Here is a 25,955-nt window from a genome sequence, read left to right as displayed (position 1 = left end):
GCATGTACGGTAGAGAATTCCTCCACACTTTCGCCCCTAGAAAGGCTGCGTTCACGGACTGTCTGAATCGTTGCATTGAAGGTTACGGTGACGTGAAGAGCGTGCGAGAGAGTTTGAATTTGATATTTTTTTGGACAAAGAAGACCATGAATGTGTCATGAATAGGCTACAGAATACAAATTTGGCATATAGCATAATAGACTAGCCTACTATTGTAGCTTCATATTTAGATTTTTATGGTCTAACTTTTAGATGTCATAGCCTAATAACAATCAACCTTATCCAGAGTTTGTTTTTTTCACTTTGCATGTCCATAACTATTTTGTTTCTACTAGAAACGTAAACTAAATTAATTTATTTGTTGGACTTACAAAGTGTTCTAACTTTAAAGAATGGACTTACGAGGCGCACTTGAAGGCACCAAAAGTCTCGGTCAATTAGTTTAGTTTAGACAGTGAGGAGAGCTTGTAGTCGGTCTGTGAGCGCTCCACCAATGACCAGCTAAGAACGCCCCACTGCTCCGACTCAGAACTGCGGGGGTGGGAGCCAACAAGTTTGGATTTGGACTTTCAAAACCATGGGATTCGAGCTGGACCGCTTCAAGGGCACCGTGGACCCGGATTTCAAATGCAACTTGTGCAACAAAGTCCTGGAGGACCCGCTGACAACTCCGTGCGGTCACGTCTTCTGCTCCGGCTGCGTGCTGCCCTGGGTCGTCCAGCAGAGCAGCTGCCCGTCAAATGTCAACGGATCTCCGCCAAAGAGCTGAACCACGTCCTGCCTCTTAAAAACCTCATCCTGAAGCTGGAGATCAAATGTGACAACCACGCGAGGGGCTGCGATGCGGTGGTGAAGCTGCAGCATCTGGCCGAGCATGCCGAGATGTGCGAGTACTCCCCGGCGAAGTGCAGGAATAAAGGATGCAACGAGGTGCTCAACCTGAGGGACATGGATGCTCATATGCGGGAGACGTGCGACTACAGGCCGGTGGGGATGTGCGAGAACGGCTGTGGACTGATGCTCACCCATAAAGAGCAGACATTAAACAGCCACTGCTGCCTGATTGCTCTGAAGGCGCACAACAGCTCTCTACAGTGCAAAATCGTCAGCCTGGATAGAGAGTTCAAGAAGCAGACTATTAAAGCCAACAAGCGGGAGAAGTCACTCCTGGCACAACTTTCCGCCGTGCACAGCGAGCTACAGATGACAGCTCTGAAATATCAGAAGAAATTCACCGAGTATAGCGAGAGGATCGACTCCCTCACCAAGACCGTGGCTTTCTCCTGCAAGGTAAGCAACAAAGCTTCTACTTTCAGGGAGTACAAGCAACTTTCCTCCCCCTCATCCACAGTACATTCTGATTTTCTGCCTCAATCAGTAACATTTGAACTCATCTTTATTGTTACCTGCTGTACAAATGTTTCATGGCCAACATGCTTTAAAATGTCTTTTTCAGCATGTTTGCTTACTGGGCCCCCAGTGTTGTTTGGACATTTTTCTTTAACTACTTCCCAGATGAAAATCAAACTTGAAGTCAAACTTTACTGAGGATTTTCCTGAGAACAGTCCTTGGAACCAGCCCTACAATGCCCAGAAGTGTGTTTCTCTGCTGTCTGCTTTGAGACATGGCTGTCAGCTGTGCCTCTGGCCAGCTGGCAGTCAATGGGGGAGGGCCAAATATTTACTGCAGTTCTGTACACAACAAGAGCCAGGTTCCAGTTAAATTGCCTCCTTGCAGCGGGCTTGTTTGAGGCTTTCTGTCATCGGGTGTTCGCCGTTTCTTGAGACAATCAGATAAATTAGAAACATGGATGTAGCAGAGTCACTGGCACCAAAGTTGCGAGTGCTGTGAAAAACGCTGAATATCAGTAGGAGCCTCAACAGTGCTTGGAAGACAGGGAGGGGCTGAAAGGCCTTTGAAATCCCAATGTTTTGTGCATAATGAGCACTGTGTCGATGAGACAGATTTGATATACTCCCTTCCACCTACAGTGATCAAAGATGTAGAATTGTCTGCTAGTCACTGTTTGATTATGTCTGTGGGCAAATACAGGCTCCCATTGAGGAAAAAGTCCAGGAGCCCCCTGTGTATAGATGTTTTATGGTTGAAATTTAAAAATCCGATGCCTCCTGTAATGACCAATTATCAACATCATAAAGGATGCAGAGGTTCATAAGTCAGTTAATGAATTGAATTAGTGTATGGTGGTTGAACTGCTGCTATGATCAGCAGAGGGGGAATTGTCAGATTGTAGGCCTAATCAGGGTTACTTATAAAATCTGTCCAAGAACAATAGGAGGAGCTTTTGATTCACTACAGTTTGCAAAGATTGGACACACACTGCTGATAGTGGTACACAAAGTTATGGATGAATGAACTATTTCCCTTCTTTAACTTTGCTCCCTCCCTATTTTTGTCACTGAAGTTTCTTACCTATGTCCTGCGCATCTTTTTTGCTTGGTGCTTTCATTTGTTTGTTATGGGCTCAGTTCCCAGCAAAATGTGTTCCGGTAGACTTGGAAATTGCGCATCAAATTCACCGATGCGAGGAAATGGTGAAATCGCTCATGCTGGTATACAGAGGCTTGCTGGGTCTGTAGCACAGCTGGTTATCATAGTTCATTTGACAGCGGCATTTCAGTCTAACCACTGAGATATAGGCTTAGTGTATTATTCCCAGTGAAACTCTGCTAATGTAAACAGAAGGAATAAAGTGCTTTGTTCTGAAACAGCTTGAACATACATAAAAGGTGCGGGAATTGGTCCGGAAATCATCCACATAAGAGAGAGAGCATTATGTGGATGATGTGGTTAGGTGGAAAGGCTATTTATTTTTTTTTTTGTAGAAATGGTATTCACTGTGTCCAGTCAAGCAATGAACATGATTGTTTGGTGGGATAACGTGAATACACACATGGCAATATGGAACAGAGCATCACACATGGGATTAGCTATGGGAAGTGTGTGACTTGCCACTGAAACTCTCCCAGTCATGTCAGTTATCAATTGCTATCAGATTTGATGACATCTCCTGCCTATTAAACCTTTCTCGCTGTGGGTATTTTGATTTGTCATCCCAGGAAAAACCCAGGTAATGACATTTGATGTCATGTTGATGATGGCTCTGTTCCTTTGAAGCCATGCTAGTCAGCCAGCATTCACAATACCATGGACCTGGAACAACTAAACGGGGTGCATCCGTTACTAGCTGTGTTTCACAATTCAAAAGTTCCGTGGCGAGAAAGCGTCAAACGCAGATTTGTTTTGGCATATTTGTTCCTTGAATCAGTGTCAAAGAGTGAATAGAGGCCCATCATGATGGGTAACCCACTTTAGTTTGTTTTTCACTCTCTGTCGCTCCTTGGCTTAGGCTTCCTGAGCAGCCAGATGGAGGATTTTAATGTCTTCTTTTAATATCCAGGCAGCGACTGTGAGGGAGATCAGGATGACCTGGCTATGTGGAATAACTGACTGGAGTTTCCAATAATAGTCCTCACACTGTTTAAACTTCTTCAGTGAGCCAGCAAGAGCAATAAAAACAAAGCAAAAACAAAAAGCTCAGATCTCGCTCTGGTTCACTTCGGGGCTGCTAGAATTGCTGTCACACTTTCCGTTCAGTCTTAGATCTTTGTTTTGAACCAGGCTCCTCTTTAGCTACTATGGGTGACAGTGTGTGCGTGTGTGTTACTTGATGCGATAAAGAGCGTCTATCAAAATCACAAGACGTCAAAGAGATTGAGCCTCCATGGAATTTGATTGGAGTCTAATCATGGGCTCAATCTGATAAGGCTAATTATGGTCTAATTTTAAAGCATGAGTCTATGAGATCATTTAACAGAATAAGGCAGCCATTAGTTATCTCTAACACATGGGTGTCAATTGAATATGATAGAGATATTAATAAAAGCCATCCAGTGACTTCTGGCTATTTTTTTTATTAGTAACCCTTCAAAGAACGAAGTCAGTAGGCTTCTGCTTCATTTGCATACATACCTTAGCTTAACTGAGTAATAACCCGCTAGACTAATTGATTTGAAATCTACCATACAACATTTTCCACAATCTGAACTGCCTATGACCAGGTCAGTGAGTTTCTGCCTCTTAATCTCAAGCCAATAGTTTGTGAATCAATATTTTCCTTTTCATTCTGCATTACAGTACTTGAGTACAATTATCTACGCTGTGTTAAGGGGCAGATGGAGGGGAAGCATTTTGATGGAGGGCAGACTTGGAAAGTGTGACGAGTCCTGAGGTGAAGGCTCGCTGTGAGTGTGCCAAGTGCACCAGTGAGCAGCAGTCTTAAGTTTCACTGCCAGTTTGCTCTCTTGTCTCAGTAACAAATTGCCCTGTTCTTTGTTTTTGTCTGTTAAAGTTATTGTTAAAAGTTTGTTTACCTGACATAGCCGCAAATTATGCCAGTGTGATCATGTTTTGGAGTTTTGGTGGTAACGACATTTCAGTTTTTATCACCTAGGCATACCTAATGCTTTAGTAAATACTCAACCTCGTGAAGAGATTCACTTCATTTCTTAGGGATTAGAGCTTAGCTAAAGTGTTCGCAGATGTGGGAAAAACACTCCTTAATTACTGCGAGTTCATTTTAGTGGCTCTCGCAGACAAAATAAAAAACACCTTTAAAATGCATCTAATTTGTTGCTAGGCTTGTCACAGATTCAGTAGAGGCCTAACTCACAAGGATGGAGTAGCCTGTTACTTTTAAGCTTTCATTTGTCTCAGTCAAATTCCACTCACTTTTCACGTAATGCCCAACTGTCTTCATGTTGACAGTAACGGCTGTGGTCTCTATAATGTGTCGCTTATGCTGCCGTAACATGGCAGGAGCGCACATTCCTGAATGGCCTGACATGCACATGATGGTCTTTTTAGCCTACATGGCAGTCAAGACACTGTACATGCCAATAATATCTGCTTTATATTTAGTCTCTCTATGTCGCACAGCATACTGGAGTGGCAGCTGAAATTGTGTTACCTCATAACTCCACTCTAAGTTCCACTTAAAAAACAGATTAAGAGCTGACTCTGCGAGTTTCTCAGAGGTTTTCATGTCATGTTGCCATTAAGTAAGAGGTCCTCTGGTGTATTCATTTACATAGGATGGTTTGTGAGAGGACTATTGGGTCCTTGACCTGGTCACCTCTGAGAATGGTGAGGGTTAGCGTTGAACAATTTGCATTGGATTTGCAATTTGCATTTTTTAACCAGTTTTGCACTTGAATTTACACTCGACAACTACCGAGCTAACGTTATCCGTTAGCTGCCTGTCTGTCTGAGTTAGACGATAACCGAGATTGTTCATTTAGAGACAGAATCGCCACTCTTTTGGTGTTTTTGTGCGGTGAGTGTTATAATCATTCAACGAAACCATCTGTGGCTGAACGTTAATAGTACAGACACAGACATGAGGAAAGCTTATTAACTAGAGAACATTCAAGAACAAGTGAGTTTTTGGTTTGGCTAACTCACAGAATAAACATTCATTAGGTACAGATGAGTAGAATATGCCAGCTATAGTTGTCATTACAGCTGGTTGAATCAGCAGCTGTGTGTAAAACCTTTTATTTCCTGCACCTTGTAAACTGCTGTTAGATTGCAGTTTAAAAATTGCACTGTTTCAAACAATTAATTGTTCAGCCCTAGGGAAGAGATGAATACAGAGATGTCATTAAGCCAGATTTGTTTTTAACTGTTGCACTTTTATATCACCCCCTAATGTGTAGAGGAGGGTGTTATTAATGTCTTTTACTCCTATACCTCGTTCCATTGGTAATTTTACGTGTTTGAGTGTTATTATCTGCTAATAAGGTCGATAATTTGTTGGTAATTTTTTTCTGCTCTGTTGTTTCTCCTAGTTTGATAATTCTGCCGCTCACCTGGAGATAACAGTGGATCATTATGAATAACCCCGTGTCCATCTCTTTGTTCACGTGTCTCTCTTCTGTCTGTCTGTAGGAAGGCGAGACTAAAAGTGCGACGGTTGTCCTTCTTCGTGAGGGCGGATCTCTGGGTTTTAACATCATAGGAGGAAGGCCATGCGCGGTAGGTTGAAAGCTGAGCGTCTCGGAGGTTTCACCTCCCCGGTGATAAGCCAAGTGTCATATGGCTGCCCAGGAATGGATAGCGCATACTTGAGGCACCACAAGCTTTCTCTGTACTGACTGACACGGCTTAGACAGTCATGCATGTGTTTTCTAGTCTGTGGATAGATGGACCGCATCTATCAAGTTTTATTGTGTTTATATATTGGTCTGGTTTAGCGGATTTGGCATTACAGATTAAAAAAACTATAATTACTTTTATGAGAGTTAAATCTGGGATTATGGCTTTGACCGCAGTTGTTTTGTCTCTAATTGAGGGGATTTTGGTGGTGAGGTAAACACAGAGGAGAGGAAAGGGTCTTTTTATCCCGGCCTGAACCTTTCACAGCCACTATGTTTTCTACCTCGAGGCCCTGAAGTGAAAGTCATTAATGATGCCACAGCCTCTGCCGGGTAGACGCTTGAAAATATCTCGACACTTGTTACAACTCTATCTTCCATACATGGAGCTTCGTTCTGAAGTGGAGGTCCTATTGAAATGGTGTTCCCTGTATCTGTTTCATCGGGACTGTACACAACTGTTACAGGGCTGTTTTTCCACAGCCACAGTGACGCACTTTTCTGTAGCGACATAGATTATCACAGTAAAACTTTTTACAGCGGGAAACTATAAAAAGACCTACACATAAAAAGCTGTGTTTCTTACCCCAGTCCACGCTCTCATAGATTTGCAACCTTTCTCGCTCTTGTGACAGAACCATGTATCAAACTCACCCATAAGAGAGAAGAGATAATACTTGGCTTTTGCTTTTCCTGCTAGCCTCAAATCAGCAGTCGGTGTAAGAAGCTATTCATTAAAATGGAAATAGCTAATATCCCCGTAGCCTTAGACACATGTGTTTCATGTGGCTGTTATTCTGGCATGGCTTGGTAAGAGCAATCAGCTGCCAGGTTTTGTGGTCTCTCGAAGGGCTAGTTTGTCTACAACTCTCAAGATTGGGGTAGTTCTAAGGCAAAGTAGTACGCTTGCCAAAAAACGTATAGCAAAGCATTGCTGTGTTAACACTGTACATGATGCCCCTGGAAGAGGAAGCAGGCCAGAAATTATTAATTAGAGTTAGAGCTGGGACTTCTGAGGTGTCTTTAAGTATCTCATTAAATTGTAGTTGTGTTGCAGAGCTCAGCAGGAGTAGAACACGTTTTATGTAGTTTTGAAGGCAGCAGTAAGAGAGATGTTAGCAGCAGGTTTTTTTTCTTTAAAGCCAGTCAGTGTTGACTGTAGACTACCTGAAACATGTCTACATGTCAACATTTAGGGCCCTTTGCTGTAGGGATGCACCAAAATGAAAATTCTTGGCCGAAGCTGAAACTGAATTTAATGGAAAACTTTGCCGAACAAGTACATTCACACTTTTTCCATTTATTTTTACCATCGCATAAATTAAATAGTCAAAATGTGCTTTTTTACTCAGTGTTTTCTGCAGGATTTGGAGAGACTATGGTGGGTGGATCCGAGGCCCAAGAGGGTCCAGTAAAGTAAATGACATGTGTCCATTTACTTTGAAAGGACAATATGTTTTATACTTTCTGTGAATATAATCCAATTAATCATATTTCCATACTGTATAGACACCTTATTTCGAAACCCGGACGTTGTCACATCTGTATCCTCGTGCTAAATTCATCAACTCCGACCCAATTTGATAAATAATGTTGTCTGCGGTTCTCGTATCGCTTAACATGAAGACTTCACAGCTTCTCTTCAGGTAGGACTCATACTGCAACACTTGTCTTTGTAAAGAGAGAAACTGACAGGATAAAGTCTCTAACCTGCCTTGTCAGCTCGCACTGGGCCGTTTCAATGGATTTACCATAAAGGCTTTAATACGTGTGCACTCCAAATCTAGGTGCGGCTAGCTTAATCGTCTTCTCACAAACGAGTGACAGAAACTCTTGAAGCGGGTCAGACCGTTCACTAAATTCAGTTCACATCCATTTTATTGGGATGGCAACAAAAGTTCCAGAGGGGGATACCTCAAAACCTCAGAAAACAAAACCCTGCATGGCTGTACCACTCGGGTAGAGCGATAAAAGAAAATGTTTTTTGTTATTTGGGTGAACTGACCACTGAGCTTGGGAGACTTAAAAAAACTTATTTTTGTTGGTGTGGGCAAACCATCTGAATGTCTCCAGGGTTTTTAAAAGTAGTATACCAACTTTTATTGAGCGATGGATTGCACTTTTCCAACACGTCTTTTGTTTCAGCACGACATTTAACAAGGTTTCAAAGGTTTTTCCTGAAATGTGTACACTGCTATTCACCTTAACACATTCTCAATAACAACAACTGCCATTTATTTTATAGGACGACAATGACAGCACTTCGAATGAGGGGATCTTTGTATCCAAGATCATTGAAAGAGGTCCAGCGGACAAGGAAGAAGGCCTTCAAATCCATGACAGAATAATAGAGGTATGTGGCGGACGACAGAAGTTGATGTACTGTAGATGGGGAAGTTGGATTATCTGACAGCTGCTGTGTATCCTATAAAGATGATAAACGTGAGGAAGCACAAAACCATTACTTAATAGTTATGATCCTGTGACTTCTGAAAATTAAACTCTGGCTGAAAGCAGCGAATGTGACACACTGAATGAACATTTAAGTTTTGAGGTTTTACTTGAGCTCAAGAAAGTAAATCCTATAGGCAGCTAACGTTTCAACATATACTTCTACCAATCAACACTCGGGCGAAGGCTTTGTTAAGTGGGGCATCGCTGCAGATAGACCAAGAGAAACCTGAGGCGAGGCTGTCTGTCTTTTGGTTGGCTGAGTGAGACAGAGCCCTGTGTGTGCTTCAGAGCTGACAAATCCCTCATGACAGAGCTGCCGTGTAGCATCCTCCTCTCGCCTTTAAACAGAATCTTGTGTGAAAAGGCCATCTCACCCTGAGGTCAACTTGGGGGATGCGTTAAAAAACCTAACATCACAAAGGTGGCTTTTATAGAACAGTTGTCAGCCAGAATCGTACACAATGACTGCATTGAACGGAGGGGTTTATGTGGATTACAAGTGTGTATTACCGCGTGCCGCAAGATGACAAATATGGTTTGTCGCAGGCTTTGTTGTCAAAGCTCTGTGAAATTGCCCCGGGGTATTTTGACCAGCACATTGCTCACAGAGATGTTTGTGGAAAGTGTTTACAAGAAAAGAGGACTCCGACATCTGGACTGTGTTGATTACTCAGTCCTGTCATTCACGCAGTCAGTACAAAAAAGCAACTAGTCGTCTGGCAAAAGCCTCGCGCTGTGGCTCTAAATATTGTGGTTATGAACAGCAACACCATAACTAAGATCTGACATGTTAGTTCTCAGTTATAATCACTTTTAAGTGATTCTATGTCAACGCTCTCTGGGCCCGATTTACTAAAGGTTTGCGTGAGTAAAAACGTGTGCAAACTTGATATCATCTGCAAATTAGCACGTAAGCTGATCTACTAACGGTGTGCACGCAGAGTGACGTCTTTCAAAAGCACAACATAGCACCTGTTGTTCATTTAGTACTTTTACCTTAATGAAAATGCAATTTGGGGCGTAACATGCAAATACATTTATTTACTACACGGAATATGATCTACCAAGCCTAAACACGATTTCACGTGATGCAACAGCCTCTGTATTTAATACATTTGAAAGGAAGGTGGAAACTGCCAAGTGTTGCGCAGAGATGGCTTCTGTTATTGTTGCCAGAAGGAGACACAGCCATAATGAAAGAAAACGTAGAGAAATGAACAATATTAGATAATATTATTCTATATCCAATGAATAGAAATACAAATATTTTATTTTACTTGATGAACTATATGAATAGATTTTATTTTTGTATTTTCCTTTAGCTTTTGCAATAATGTTGTATTAACATTCATGCAAATTTAGTTTTGACCTGACTTCTTCTCTCCATGACAGGGAAGAATTTAGAAAGTTGTGTGGCGCTGCAGAGAGCCCCCAGCTGCAGTAGTGCACTGATCGCACGTAAAATTCATCCAGCCAGAGGGAACATCACCAACTGTTCACAGCGTGCCGGTCGTAATAGCGACACAACTCATTGTAGGTATCAGTGAGGGGATGGGGCGTTGGGGCGTACAGGGCCAGGAGATCGCGGAGCGACCGGGCACGGTGCGGACGGTCGGTTCTTGTTCTCTCTGGCTGGACGAAGCACGATCTGATGGTGATTCCTCGCGTCTGGGTCATTCCAGCATACAGTAGCTGTTTCTGCTGGGGTTTGCCAAAGCAGTTTTTCCAGGTGTGCTGTCCCAAGTACTTAGTGCAGTCTCAGGCAGGATGGGCAGGTACATACTTTCCACATACTCAGGACGCACTGAACGGAACAAACCAAGGTTTTTACGCAGTGGCTGCTTCCCTCTCGACTCTCATGGCGGAAACCATTAAAACACGCAAAACCCTCATTCAAATACTGCCACCTCCATTGTGTTGTCCTGTTGTCATCTAAGCAATAATTCTTAGTAAATCACCCATAACAGGTACTAAAATTGCACATGCAATATTTTAGAATGCACACGCAATTTAGTACCCTTTATTGGTATTGGGATGTTTGAAAATCGGGCCCTCTGTAACTTGAGATTTGTCATGAGATTCCCTAACAGAGGGAAGGTTGAATCAGCAATTCACTCAGATCGTGCTGAGTGGGTCACTTTCAGATGCCACATGAACATGTACGATCGGAACTAAAGTGTGTCTGTTTTATAAGCTTCCGTGGCATCTGTTTGCCTGGGTGTGTGTGAAGGTTGTGGAATCATGTTAACAGGCCAAATGTTGCTAGATTTGGTTACTTGAGAAGATATCTTGTGTAGGATTTCGGGTTGAGATGGCCATCCACTTTATCGGCTTTGAAAGACAAGAAAGTACAGCTCTTGCTTTGGGATAATGCTGCACTTGCGTTTGTCTTGTTTTTGAGCTATTGTGGTTGAAGTCACGAAATCTCTCCAATGAGGAGAACACATGAGCAGAGAGGACGCGAAGAGCCTAAGGAGGTAGCAAAGCACCCTATTAAGTGACCTTCTCTTTTCAAGAGGTGAGGCATTACTAGACATAAAGCAACACAATAAATCATTCGCCCATTGAAATAGAATGTATAGACAATTCAGAGTTGTTGTTCCACATTGGCGCTTTTCATCTGGTGGGAAACCTGATACTGGAGGTGGTTCATATTTCGAAGACTCCCCCTTTGTTAGTTGGTTAAAGCAAAAAAAATCCATGTCATGGTTTTTCAGCCCACAATAAGAAATGCAACGTCATAACGAACATGTTTGCAATTGTGTGGGTTGCATCCTTAACCTCGAGTGATGGGGTCTGTGAACTCTGGTTTACAGTGGTGAATCAAAGGAATTTAATCCCAGGCACCCAAAGGCAGTTTCATGTTCATTTTTGAACTTGTGGGTTGAAACCAACAGCTCGTAACTCTGTGTTATTTAGCATCCTGTGTGGGACGCAGTGAGTTAGAAAACCAGAAGCCACTCAGGAAGTATTTTTTTTATGCAAATCCTGTATGACATCAGTGGCTTCCTATCAAGAAATAGGTTTAGTACATGGTTGATGAACTGTGAACTGTTCAACAAGTAACCGTGTCTGCACCTGTTATAGTGATAGTAAAAGTCAGAAAGCTTGCTTTCATAATGCAGTTTAAAAGGTTTAGCTTAAATGAGCTCTTGGTAGTTGAAGCTGAACAGTATGTCAGTTTAAACGTTTCAGATTGGCCTTTTAAGCTCCAATATTTCTTCACATTCTATCAACCACCTTCTTGTCAGTCCTTTTTGCAGTCTACCTTATTGTAAAGCTGAATGATCTGGTGAACATGTCAGCAAAACAGGTCGTGTTTACACATCCAGCAGACACTAAACAACATTATCAGTCATTTGGGGTTTTAACGAATTTAAGTCTGTTAGTCGCTCTCCAGCTCTCTTTTGGTTGCTTAGCTTCCTAGATATGCCACTATGTTGTATAAAAACAGCTGCCTGGTGCAGCTGCAAACAAGACGGATGAGAGCGGAGTTGTGCGTTGGAAAAACAAAACAATGAGCTAAAAGAGACCCCATAGCTGAGAACTGCAGATTTGGGTGGTAATTCTCTGGGGTTTTGTCTCTATGAGTTACTTCATTGGCATTACACATCAGTAATTTGATCCACTTTTAATGTAAATATATTGACAAGTGCAGCTTTAAAGATAACCTTAAGAAATGTGTGTTTAATTAATTGTGTGCATCACAATCACTCTTATTTTCCATTACAGTGGAAAGGAAATGTTTGCCTTTTTCTCTAACACATGAAATTTGCAAGCCTACAGAGGCAACAATTCTGGAAGCCATTCACGAGGCATAGCATAACCCTGCTATGGGGATCAACCACTCTCTGTAAGGACAATCATGTTACATGCAGCAGTGAAAAGCATTTTCACCTGAGGAGGCAGAAAACCACTGCCGGAGCTGTTTTCTCTTCCTGTAGTAGAGATGTAATTTCCAGTAAGTCTATATGGATGTAACATGTACATGATGATCCACGGCTCGTCCTTCTATAACAGGCTCATAGCGGGGGAGTGTGATAGCAGATGGCTGTCCTCTAACAGAGCTACAGGCTGGTATGAATCAGCACATGAATGCCTCCTTGTTCAGCCAGGCATTTTTCTATAAAAACCTCAAGTTGTGTTTGCTTTTGCTAGCCCCCTCTGCGAGCTGAAAAATCTTAGCACTCTGGTCAGGATCTGCCCGTGTTTGCCCGCCGGGGGTTGATAAGTTGAAATGAGTTCTGATTCACTGTTACAGTGGGATTGGTCTGGTATGAAGGGATGTGCTCTGCATGCCTGGCTTACTCTCTAATCGTGTTTTCAGATACCTTGATTGATTGCGCACTTACATGTTATTTTGATAATATTTATGTGTTTACCGTATAAACGTAATCCCAGTATTTTCCTCTTTGGTTTCCTTTCACATTGAGCAATGGTGGAGCCCCGGCGAGAGTAGGCTGCTGTGTATTTTGCTACAAAAATGACCTAGCACTTTCTTTATGCCTCTTTACTTGCGCAATATGACTAAGCCAATGTCACAATCCCAGAGTGACCATGCCTGAGCTCTAGGGTGAGTGACGGGGATGTTTTCTGTGTGGGCTTCTGAGTGTGAAAATAGGAAGAGAATGGAGACGCCTGGGCTGCTGTTGTAAATGTCGCCTTGTAAATCCTCAGCAAACATTCTTAGGTCGCAGAAGGTGAACAGCAACAGCTACTCTAAAATAAACTGACATTGGGAGAAGTCAGTTCTAATATGGAGGACAAGGTTGGATGTGTGTTTTTGGATGGGGGTTGGGGGCAGAAATGTGTTCCAGCTAAGACGGTGTTCATATAAATATGTGTACTGGATGTCATTTGAATTGAAAAATTTAGCTCAACGAAGAGCAGGAGTAATGTGGTGGAAAAATGTCAGGGGTCACAATCAAGCGTGTGAGAAATGCAAAATGGGCTGCCCTAAATACAGCTATTTTATTGGCAAAGGATATAAATTTGAACACTCATCGAGAGACATTGTAAGTCACTACACCCAGATCTGCTTTATTGTGTTTGACACAACCTGTTCCCATGACAATATCGCTGCAGCTTATACTAATTATCAGTGTCTAAAGTTAACTCATTATAAATAGTAAAACATAATTCATCTCATTAGTACTGCACAATAATGTCTGACACTCCTTAAAAGCACCACATCTGCAGTTTCTTACTTGTCACTAGTTGTATGAGTTGCGAGGTTACCCACAGTGAGCCACTAAACACCTCAAACCTCCCCACAGTTACTTAAGTATCAAGTCACCAGGCCAGGGTCAGCTTAAAACCCAGCCAGATAGCACTTAGCAGTGACTGACAGAAATGCGAATTGAGCTGTCTTGGAGGTGGGTCCGAAGCATTCATGTCAATGAGCCTTTATTCTTTTTTTGGTGTCCGGGCTGCTGTCCAAAGCAAGAAGGATTGAGATATGATATTTTAACAAGAATTTGTAAACGCTGCCTTTTGCTGAAAATGAGCAAATTGGACATTCCAGATATTATTCTGATCCCTGCAGACTGTGATGACAAAAAGCTTAGTTTCAATAAGTGTTCACAAGTGTTTATAAATTTATGGCATGTTGTACAATGCTGATCTTAAGTGTAATTTTACTATAAAACCTATAGTGTGTGCATGCTCTGAATGAAATTGTATACTTGATGATTCCACCGACGATTATTGCTCTCAGACTTGCTTTTTGAGTACATGTAATGTCAACAAATCTGACAGCAGTTTTTTTAGAGGTGTATTTAGGATGTCCCCTGTCCTCCTGGAGAAAAAATGTCAGATTACAACTGATTTGTGTGACCCAACTGTCACTAGCAAGTTGTCGCAGCACATGGCATCCTTAGCAGGACATGTGCCAAAAGTTCCCCAGGCGTTATTTCTGACCCGGAGGGCTATGAGGCACAGACATAGAGGCTATTTCCCTCAGGGGGATCACATGTTGTTTGGCATTCTGAGGCAAGAAGCAGGCCTTTGTCAGGCTCTTTATTGGATTTTGGCCCCTGTGCAGGCAGTGTGTTTATTCCCCCAGATGGGCAAGCTGAATGTGGCCCCGCTCTGTTTCTCCTGTCTGGCCCTAGGGAGGATGAATCTACCCCAGGCTAAGCGGGCCAATCCTAGCAGCGAGCCACATTCCTGTGCCCCGTGGTCTAGCTGGGGCAGGAGCAGGACATTAAATCAACTCTTAACTTTAAAGAGTCCATAATCAGCTTCTGGTGGTAGCCGCTGCCCTATGCAGAGCTGGTTTTAAGAAGTGAGGACAAGCACACCTTTGTTTTCCACTGCCCTATATTAGGGTGATTTTTTTTTTTTTTTTAAAGATGTGAAGTCGTCTCAGTCTAGAGATAGTGTGAGCTGAGCTTATGCATCGCTCCAGCCAGAAGGCTGCTTTTTTCTCTGTCCCTCACCACACACAGAATATTGTGTTTTCCACTCAGTTTAAACAGCTTGTGTCCTCAAAGGCAGGCCGGTGCTTGGTGATTTTTGTGGAGACTTACAGTCTGGGCTTACTGTAAACGGGTTTGCTCTGCTCCAACACAGTCTCGTCGGCTCCTTGTTCACTGGGCCGAGTAGGTTAATTTATGGCTCCTAAAAGGTTTAAAGGGGGCAGAAATAGACATCTGTAATTAAGACTAATTTTGCTGCCAATCAATCACTGGCCTTGTGTAAATGGATCAGTAACAATTGGCTCAGGTTGCTCTGCCAGCTGCTTCTCATGTCAGCCCCTGACCCTCAAGCACAGACTGCCCACAGACTCCTAATTAACTACCCTCAATTAAACCCTAATAGGCTGATTAACAGACCCTTAGTTGTGCTGTAATGGCCCGTCGTTTCCTCCCAGTGCCCCTCTGAAATGCATCCCTACTGCAGCATGGTAATCACCGCCCCCTCTTTCTCACAGGGCAGAGACAGGCTTAGCACATTTACTTGACACAAGTGTGTTTCCATTTGGTTGAATTCCTGAGACAAAATGTTTGAAGCCATTTTTACATAAATAGACTGATATACAATAACAGTAAAAAAAGAAGAAAAAAAAAGAAAGCTTACATAATAATAATAGTAATGCATTAGGTATTGTATGTGTAAAACACTACTTGGCAATAAAGCTCCTTCTGATTCTGATGATCAATATAAGGTTTACATTACAAATTGTAGTAGTCACAAAATCAACATCAAAACTAATTACACCAAAGAAACATACTACCACATAGTAGCCCAGGTAATTGTTGCTTCTCTGGTACGTGACCACCATTTTTAACGTCAGAATTCCCATAATAGCAATTAGAGAGTTGAGCTTAAAGTTACTTCGGTTCCAATATGGCTTCAATGTTGACAACTTTGGAAAAGCTCCATAGTTGAGTTTGTGTTGTTAATTAGAGACTTGTAAAGTTCTCATGGGAATTTGGCCATGGCATAGTTCCATGTTCAGTTTGCTATATCACTTATATTTATTTTTTTATGTCCCATATTCTTCAATATCTTTCTACCAAACGGACACCAGTCTGTCCACATACGCAGAAAACCCCTGTGTGAGGCTGAGAAACTCTATCACAGTTTAATATGTGCATCAGTACTGCAGTGCTATGTTGGTCTTCTGTTCAGTTGCACCAAAAGTTGCACAGCATGTCATTGTAACCTTCTCCTTCTTTGAGATTATCACAGTAGGAATCCCACAAGGGAACAAAACAGAAATGGGAAACAGTGGCACAGTCCTAAAATCATCAGCGTAATGAAAGTGTTGACAGTTTTCACCAGCTGTATCCTCCATTGTGTAGACCACAGTTTAAATATCTGTGTTAGTATATTTAAGAAGTTGTAAATCTTTCGGCTGGGTTTCTGCTGCAGAGGAGCCAGAAATCCTGAAGGCCTTTCTTTCCAAGCAGGAACCTTTGGGTCTGAAAAGTGAAGCCATTGTGCAAGTGCCTTAAACCTGCATACTTCTAATGGCCAGCAGGGAGTGAAACCACTGGTTGCAAAAAGAAGTCTATGTGAAGTTTATGACCGAATGACCCTACTTCTGAATTAGTTTATTACCTCAGTAAACACTTTCCTAATGAGTCAATGGTCTCAATCACTAGTTTAAAGTCTTCTTCAGTACAGCATTTGGTAAATTGTTGTCACATTTAAAGTAAAATAGATGATAAAGTAGGCTATTATTTATGATTGACAAGTCAGTACCACGTTGACCTGTCAGGCGTTGCAATGTGTATCCCTCCCCTGCTCCACACTCTCGTCCAAATATGGTCACGTTTGGTTCCAAAAGCAACAAGATGGCAGCCAATATGTCAAACTTGAGGCTTTAAAACGGTAATCAACAAACCAATAGACAACACGCATGCAACTTTGTAGAATGTTCGTTGTTACATTTGATCAGAAATTCAGTTGAAAAATGCCTGCAGTTGTATCTCTTTTGACACAACAACTCTGTTTTTATGATAAGTTATAACCATTATGATGATACACGGAGGGACTTTCCCGTTTTATTACACAGAGTCCATCTCTCACTTGTCGGCGGCAGACTCTGTGACACGTGTATTTGTGTCTATGGAAATGGCTATAGGCTGACAGTGATTAACATGGTTTGTGTGGCATTGTGTGATCCAGCATTGGTCCCTCAGCAGATTATAGGCTATAGATTTCCCTCATCAGTCAAAATGCCAGAACATGCTTGTCTTCATCTCACATGGAACCATTACACTTTTTGCTCCAGTGAGATGATGAAGTGGACTTCATTTCTTTTCGCACAGATCTGTATGACATCAATATAGGCTTGCTGTTAATCATGTAGACTAGGCTTGACTCTTTTTTTTTGAGTGACATCACCAGTGGAACAGAAAAGTTCACAAAATCTCTTCAGCCTTTTTTTTTTTAATGCTTCCCTAACTCAGTCTGCGCTTAAGGTCTCAATATGTATGTATTCTGTTTGGAAGCACTTTGTCTGATCTGAATTTTGAATCATGAAGCTTAATGGTTTAAGAATCAAGACAGACTATCAACAAGGGCAGAAGGGTAATGAAAAGGAGCGCAGGGTCAGAACTAATGATTTTAGCATCAGTGCTAGCTGTTTTCTAGCATTCACGTATTTTATATTCTCAGCGATGTGAGGGGACACGCCTCAGGTTGCTGCCTTCACTTCACTGTAGAGCAGGCAATGACGGCCACACAGCGAATGATGAATGTGGTATGTTGAGCTATGCGGCCCGTTCAGCAGTCTAGTGCACTCAGTCTCGATTTAATGCAAATGAATCCGACCAGCTCAGTGAGTTTGGGTCATGAAACTCAGATCAAACTGTCAGGTTAGGCATTTTAGATCAAATATAAATAAAGATTTACACATTGCATTGCCAATTTATTAACACAAATTAGGCTCCAACGATTTAGAAAAAATATCTAATTGTGATTATTTTGACTAATATTGCAATTGATATCCGTCTAAAGTGATATGATTTGCGATATTGGAGGTAATGATCATTTTTACATAGTTGTTCTCATTTTCATTTAAAACACATATTTAAGTGATTATGGTTGATTGGTTATGGTTGATTTTTGCAAGGATCTGTACCAAAGATGTTTTCCTAAAGGTTCAGTGTATAAATTTTAGTGAGTAAATTATAGTGGCATCTAATGGTGAAGGTTGCGAATTGCACCCGGTGGCTCACGGTGCATTCACGTGCTCCTCTGATGATGTGAAGTCGTTCTTCTGACTTCAGTGTGCAATAATGTGCTCTGAAGATCCGTTTGTCCTTTTGGGCTACTGTAGTAGAAACATGTCACCCATGGCAACAATGGGTCATTCTAAGGTAATGAAAACTTAACGGTTCATTATATGTAAGGTCTTTATACACCACTGAAAACATAGTTATGGATATTATATTGCATTTCTGTCAGTAGATCCTCCCAAATATTATACACTGAACCTGTAAGTCTGTAGAATTGAAGGTGTAGGCCAGGACATCTCTGCAGCATGACAATATTTAATTTAAAAATGCATTTTGACACATTCTGTCTTTAACAAATATTGCACCTCCTGCGATTTAAGAATTGCAGTAGGCCATATTGCAATTTAAATAAGATTGTGATAAATTTTTCAGCCCTACCACAAATGTTTTTAGAAGCATATTTCAGTGGAATATGTAATAAGAGTAGGAAAGTGTCTCATTTGTTGTTTAAAAAAAAAAGGTACGGGCTGTTTTGACCAGTTGTGGTACCTAACTTCTTCTTTTCCAAACTGCATAGGCCGTTTGCTTAAATTGTATTGCGCCTTCACGTCTGAGTTGCCAATCTGACCTTCAGAGTCTGAAGCTCTCCTGAAGTGAGCCTAATCAGGCTGTACACACTGCAGAACTTAGGCCATGGCTGATACTGCTGCCAACAGATGTTCGTTTTGTAAGGTTCCATAGGAATTAACAGATGCTAAACACACAGGGTTGACATCACTCTACATAATTGTCCCTCCTGTACATGACAGATGTTCAGTAATATCTGAGCTAATTGGAATACATCACACATTTTTGGTGTGAGAACATGTGCAACACTGAAATGCACAAGTGCTCTTTTTTTAACTAAAAGTTGAGCACCTTGCCTTCTATATGGAGAATGGTGTTAGCTGCTAGTAGTGTTTTTTTGTTTGGTATCACAGACCAATGGTTTGACTGGCAGCAATGGGCCACAGCTAAGAAATGGAAACCCAGTGTCCCTCATCAAAATGTTTTGTTCACTCTACCGAATAATCCTAGCGACACATACCACTTTTGAGCCACCATAGCCCCAATCCTGCCCAGCCTATCTTGAGTAGGTTTAGTGCTCCCCTCTGTTCGCCAGCCAACTGGTGGAACTGGTGGCCACTGCGCTGCCTTTTCTCATGCAAATGTGTGCAAATAGAAAACATTGTTCATCAGCGTGGTCCTCCGTCTCTGTTACGCCGCTTTGCCCTGGCCTTTCTCTTGTTCCCCTGAGAGAGATGTTCCCTTTCAAGTGTTACCTCTCCATCTCATTCAAGACTTCCTCTTCCCTTTTGACAAACAGCCTGGAGGAATGGCCGGCGCTGGCTCATTGAGCAAGCTTTTCAGCTATCAAGCGTAGGTGACGAAAAGAGAGGGAGAGATGTTCAGCAGGCGCCTCCCTCAAACATTCCCTCTCGTGTCTTTCTTTCTTTTTTTACCTCCCGTCAGAGGATGAATTATTCTATAGTGCAACGTAAAGTGTTTCTCTCCCAATACTCCCCTTTCTCTGAGGATATACAGGTGCTCTCCAGCAAGTGCACATTTCTCTGTCTTCTAATTCCACCCGCATATAAGCAGTGATATATGCTGCGTGTTCTGTATCACTGAGTAATCAGAACATCCTTTCCCATCTCTGAAAATTAATATAATACATTCATAGGTTACATAGCTCAAAATAAGCTACTTTAATCACTCTATTCAGAGCCCACCTATGTATAGCTGTTCAGTTATGTAGTGGAAAAACTGAAGGATTTCAGTTCAGCTTTTATTGAAAGCATATGTTTAATACTTGTCTTTGCCATTCACCCTGATCCACTGCATATTTTGTCCTCTACTTAAAATGGTACACCTTGTACCTGGGGTTGAATAGTTTGTGTCCACAGATTGCTGTAGATTATGACACATGATAGTGCTTAGGCAGAGAAAATACTAGCAGGCTCAGGAGAAGCCCAGGACCACCGGCTTAGAGCACAGAGCCCTGTGCCAAGGTCAACTCCTAGGTGTCAATAAAGGTACCTTTAGTCCCTGCTAACAGAGGGTGCTTTTATTAGAATATGTAGCATTTAATCAGAGAGGTATGCCAGGGGACGCACAGCGGCAGCCATTTTGTCTGCATCTTGGAGTGAGATCCAAGAAGATTTCCCCCTTCTTCCCTCCGCATTGCAGTGCTTTGCCAAATGCGTGATTGATATGTGCAGGTGGTAAAGGATATCCCCCTGAGTAAGAGTTCCCAGCTAACTTGAAAGAGATTATTTTCCCTCCTTGCCATCTAATGAAAACAGTGGTCTCAAAGCTGTAAGTCGGAGCCGGCCGTGGAAAGAAAAAAAAAAGTGTAATTTAACATCTAATGTCTCTAACGTCATGCCTATCCTGGCTGGACAAAAGGCCTTTGTAAGTTCATTGTATGCTCTTTTTTAACACTCATAACGCTCATAACACCATAAGCCCAGCTGCCTTGGGCTTACTACTAAATACAAGGAAATTAAGCCTTTTGTCACTGCAGTTTCCACACTCACTTCTTCTGCGACAGTTTACCGTGAAAAAAAAAAAATGGTAGGAGGCTGCGAGTGCCAAGAAGGAAGATGGAAAATTATTGCAGGGTAAGACAGGGAGCCTTTTATTCCTGTGTGCTGAGGTGTTCCGGTTTATTTGTGCATCCGTGAAAGTCGGCGAGAGTCCACGTGGGCAAGAAATGTTTTTGTCAGATTTACTGGGAACATTGAACTGGGATGCAGTCATGTACCTAGTACAAAGGTGAAGTTTTAAAACGAGAATGAATTTGGTTTTGTCCATTTGCTCAGAGTTTTGATATAATTTTCTGCGGAGGGCCTTTTGTCTTTGAATGTGTTTTAGGGTTAGTTGGGTCAAGTAAGGAGACTGTCTCCAAGCTGAGGGTTAGAGTTAACCCAGCTAACTCTCCTTTAAGTCTTGACTTCTGCTCTGTCTTACTTTGCTAAACACAAGGTCACCAGCACCTCTCAGAAACGACCTAGATTTAGGACCAGATATCTATTTCTCTTTTGTTTTCAAATCATATGGTAGGATCTAGCCTTATTCTGCCAGGACACGCACTCTGGTGATAACGGAACAAAAACACAACATGGAAAAAATGAGACCTCAGGAATCCAGCCACCTGATGCAGGACTGATGTAGATAAAGCAGAATTTGGCTTAATAAGGGAAAAACAGCATCACACTGTAGGCTTTGTAATCTCTTTGACATAATTCTTTAATTTCCCAGAATGTATGTTTTATTTTTGCATCAGTAGCAAGAGAGATAGTTTGAATGTACTTACTTTCCCTCCACCATCATTAAAGAAGAATAGTATTTTCAGAGAGAGAGAGAGAGAGAGAGAGATCCTGTGAACAAACAAGGCAGGTTTTAACACTGTGGCCTCTTTGCTCCCCAGCCATGCTATATCAGGCCAGCAGCTGCTGTCTCTCAGCAAAGGCATGCCGACTGCCGGGTCTTGGCTTCCGCACACATCGGATCTTACACAAGGCCCTTTATTTTTGGGCTTATGGCTTTGAAAAAAAAACACACACAACCCCAGCTCTATCTTAGATTTTATTAGTGGAAGAAATAAAAACATTTATTCATGTCTGACGTGAGACCTTAAGTGTCTGGATTAGCTGTAGTGTCTGAAGTGCTGCATAGCTGCTGTCTTACCCTGGTGTTGAAGATTTAAACAAGGTATCTTAGATAAAGGGTGTGCGTTGTGCTCCTCGACTCAGATTCCTTGAATCAGAGCCAAAGAAATGTAAGTCATCTCCTAGCTGTCCATTGGCACATGAAGACAAGGCTGTTATCTGATTTTGGAGAGTTTGAGTTGGTGCTGTTTGAACTGTACGGCTGCAGCTCAGCCCGCAGACATCAGCCTTAAACAACATGGGCAAATGCTGCTGGGACCGCCACCCAAGCAAACTCTCATTTATAGGACCAGATCTCTGGTTAGAGTTCTCTGTCAGCTTTCTGATATAGATTATTTTATTATAACTTGCCATTCACTTTTTAAAAACTTCAAGATTTGATGGCTGGAATAATATTTTCAAACATTAACACAGCATGTTAAACTTGCTGTGAAAATAAGAACCATATGTCTGGCCGATTTCTGTACATAATGGTGCAGGTTGAGGAAAATGAAAGCCGCTCTGTCTCATCTGGACCTCCTCCCAGTCCTTTACCTCCAAGTAGCCACTTGCTCCTGCAGACACACCACGACTGCAGCGCATAATAACGAAATACTCTCCTGCCCCCAGAAAAGCATTTTGCCTCCTGCAAGAAACATTTCCACTTCCACAACCCACATAATTCAAACAATAATTGGGAAATGTTCATCGCACTGACCAGCCCCCAAGTTCACGTTTCAGGTAGGGGTTAGAAAGAGAAGTGGTTCCAGACTGTTAATGTCTGTCACAGCAGAGTCAGAGCCCTGTGATTATTTTGGTGCAAATGTCCAAATAAACCCTGTGTGGGTCACGACCTTACTGATCTGAACCAAATGTGCTGCGCCTTGCAACATTTTGTTGAAAGACTTACCGTGCAGAGTGGTTTGATATGAGAGACAATACATGTTTTTTTTTCCCCACCATCGCTGTCCTCCTAAGCTCTTCTTGGGCAGAACGGGGCTGCTAAGAGGCCCAGCTTTATCTGCACAACACAACATCATTTGTCACGGAATCATCAGGCAGGTTTTTAGACAAACATACAAATCCTTACTCAAGCCAACCTTTTGAAGGCTCCTTCAACATGTGTCTAGACAGATACCTTTCTCATCGATCACTATCCATTTGCAAGTGTTAAATAAGTGCACTTGGTTTTCATCTCGTCTGGAGCTGCTTTAAAACTGTGGCCATCGGCACGGATGTTACACATCCACTCAAATGGGCAAACACGATTCATTATCGCAAGAATTCTTTGAAGGGTGAGTAATTCATCAAGTGGCGAAAGTCAACACTTTCAAACATGTTCAAAGCCTAAAGGACTCCGTCAAGCGGGCTTTAGCTATCTCCCTGCTTTTCTACCACTGAACAATTTACATGGCTCTGGAAATACAGTCAATATTTATCTAAGCGTATACATTTGGGGGCAGGCCGACGGAGCTCTGATCAAACGTTTCTTTCATCTGTGACCTTCCTCTCACTCAAACTCACAGAAGCCTCTAACCAGGCTGGGGGTAATCAGATGTCAGGCTGGGTGTTCGCCAGGGAATTAAGCACAGCTTCATACATGGGGGCCAAGGCTTTTGCACGCCCCGACTGCCCTTAACTCTGACACATTGCAGTGGCATAAGTTAAATTCCTTTATGTGTCAAGCACCTAACAAGGAATGAAGGATGGGGGCATGTTTGAAGTGTTCAAATCCATTGAGAACACATAGTTCTACCTACGGTCTTTGCAGTGTATTTCAATGTGGCCAACAAATGCTTCTAAATCAGTTAATTAGCTTGATTATGCACTGCCTCACATACGATGGCTCTAAGTAGTATGCCTTGGCAGTTGAAGCTGACTTTAGTTATTTTTATGTACTCCTGTAACTGCAACAATCCATGTACGTAACCATAACATGTCTAAGAATAGCTAGGACGTGACTCTGCCAGAGGAGAAAAAACAAATGTTCACCTTTTTGTGTTGAGAAGAGCATGCCAACACTATGAGGTGAAGGGCTATAAAAGCAGCCACCACTGGTACCAGTAAGGAAAGAGCTAACAATGAGATCTCGCTCAAAGCTCTTATTCTAGCACTCCCTGTTTAAAGACTCGCAAAAAAAAGGGATTCACTTTGCTGTTAGAAACACTAGAAATGTTTTCTCATATGTTTTTGCGCTCATTTGTCTGGCCGTAGAAACACGAAATCGCCATCATTCATAAATGGCTGCTGTGGTTCTGTGTCTTCGTCCTGTTTAAGCCTCACTTGGCTGTGTTTTGCGGCCCATGAATTAAATTACATGATGCAGAAACTCTAGGGGGCCAGACTGGAGACTCCACTCACTCAGCGGCGAGGGGCGGTTAAATAACTTTCCTGGTTTGCCTTTCCAAGAGGATTCTGTGCCATCGTGCTGAAATGACAAGTAGCCGCTCCTGACTTTGAATGCCTCACGCTCACTCTCTCTCACAGCCTTCGGTGTCTCTTTCTCTGTTTTCTCAGATGGTTCTCTCCTCATCTTGAGCACACATTTGTTCTCTCTTCCCCCAACCTCTGATTAATCAAGTATGACTCTCCAAGGAAAAAATGCAACTCTGTGGTTTTAATGCTTCGTTTGTTGTCGGTGTGTCCCAATGTGGAATGTTTGGGGCTAAATATTAAGTCTGGACCTCTGGGGGGGGAAAGTGAATGTCATCCTGTTAGAGTGTCCATTGTGAATAGTGCCATTGTAATCTTACATTCAATCTGTTCTTACGGATTATTCAGAATTACACAGTAAAAACAAACCAAGACCCATTGACTTGTGACTTGACAGACACATGACACACAAGTTAAAAAGTACACCTTGGTAATGAAGTGCAGCGTTGCGTGATTTTTCCCAGAGTCTATCTCTGGGTTAACACCTCAGGACTCTCCATTAAGTTGACTGTTTTCCATATTGTGGGAAAGAAAGGTCAACTTGCATGTGAGAGGTTCAAGTGCCAATGAAGAAACACCTCAGCTGCATTTCATTTACATCATTTAAACGGGGATTAAGCTAATCATCAACTTCCATCACCTGGTTGTAGTGTCACCCTGCTTCCCATGTCGTTGTGTTTCCTGAGGAAACTTTCACAGCCGACTGAGCTGTTTGTCCAGCTCCTACACAGAGAGTAAAAGTCAACTCAGAGAGTAAAGCTGCACTCCCCTCATCACAAGAACAAGAATCATCCAGCTGGAACCAAAGGAGCAGTGCTCTCCCACAAACACATGATTCACTTTAGTCAATTAGCCTGTTTCGCTTAACAAAGCTTTTTATACCGCCACAAAAAAAAAAAATCTTTGCCTTTGTGCTGTTCATTCCAGGCTTAATCTGTAAATCGTAAACAAGCATGTCTTAAAGGAGAAGCCAAGGGCCCTGATAAAAGAATGAGGCAGTGAACATTTCAGGGGAAAGTGATCAGGAAAGCCTGAAGCTCAAGAGGACTAAACTCAGAGTTAAGATCCAGCGGCACCTGAGATAAATAATAAATGATACTGAGTCGAATGATAAGAACACAAACCTTTTTATTTCTCTTAGATACATACCATTCATAACCTGCAACATTTAGCCACACACCATGAACTGTAAAACTATAAATTCAAGTTTTTGCTTTGGTGCCAAGTCTTGGTGCCAAAATCTTTGCATGTCAAACTTAATTACTCATTTGTCCACTTCTTAACCCCAAGGTAGAGCAGTGTAGAAATATTATGGCATGCTCAATGAATGCCTAATTTAGACATTTTTTTTATGAAACTATAAAGAAATGTGTGTGCGGGCTCAGGTTTAGAGGATTTGTTAGTTCAGATGGAGCACAACATGCTTGGTATGGTAGATTGGACACAGTGTTAGAGAGGTGGCAGAAATGGCAGAAATGAGTCTCGTTTCAAAAGGCACTCTTCTCCT

At 42.1% G+C, this 25,955-nt stretch overlaps 1 protein-coding gene across 1 annotated transcript in view; it reads left to right on the top strand.

Moving 5' to 3' along the window:
* Positions 1-451: 451 nt before the first annotated feature.
* Positions 452-25,955, top strand: part of pdzrn3b (PDZ domain containing RING finger 3b) — a 94,401-nt gene continuing 68,897 nt past the window's right edge. Inside the window, 4 exon segments of the mRNA XM_038696736.1 lie at positions 452-734; positions 737-1,290; positions 5,972-6,058; positions 8,423-8,530. Coding sequence (XP_038552664.1) covers positions 578-734; positions 737-1,290; positions 5,972-6,058; positions 8,423-8,530 — 906 coding nt within the window. The 5' untranslated portion in view covers positions 452-577.

This window comes from Micropterus salmoides, unplaced genomic scaffold, assembly GCF_014851395.1.
Source record: "Micropterus salmoides isolate LMB-PRFRI ecotype aquatic unplaced genomic scaffold, ASM1485139v1 Ms_hic_scaffold_4, whole genome shotgun sequence".
NCBI classification, from domain to species: Eukaryota; Metazoa; Chordata; class Actinopteri; order Centrarchiformes; family Centrarchidae; genus Micropterus; species Micropterus salmoides.
The sequence above is the reverse complement of the archived record's forward strand: the minus strand, read 5'-3'. Positions and strand labels throughout refer to the sequence as shown.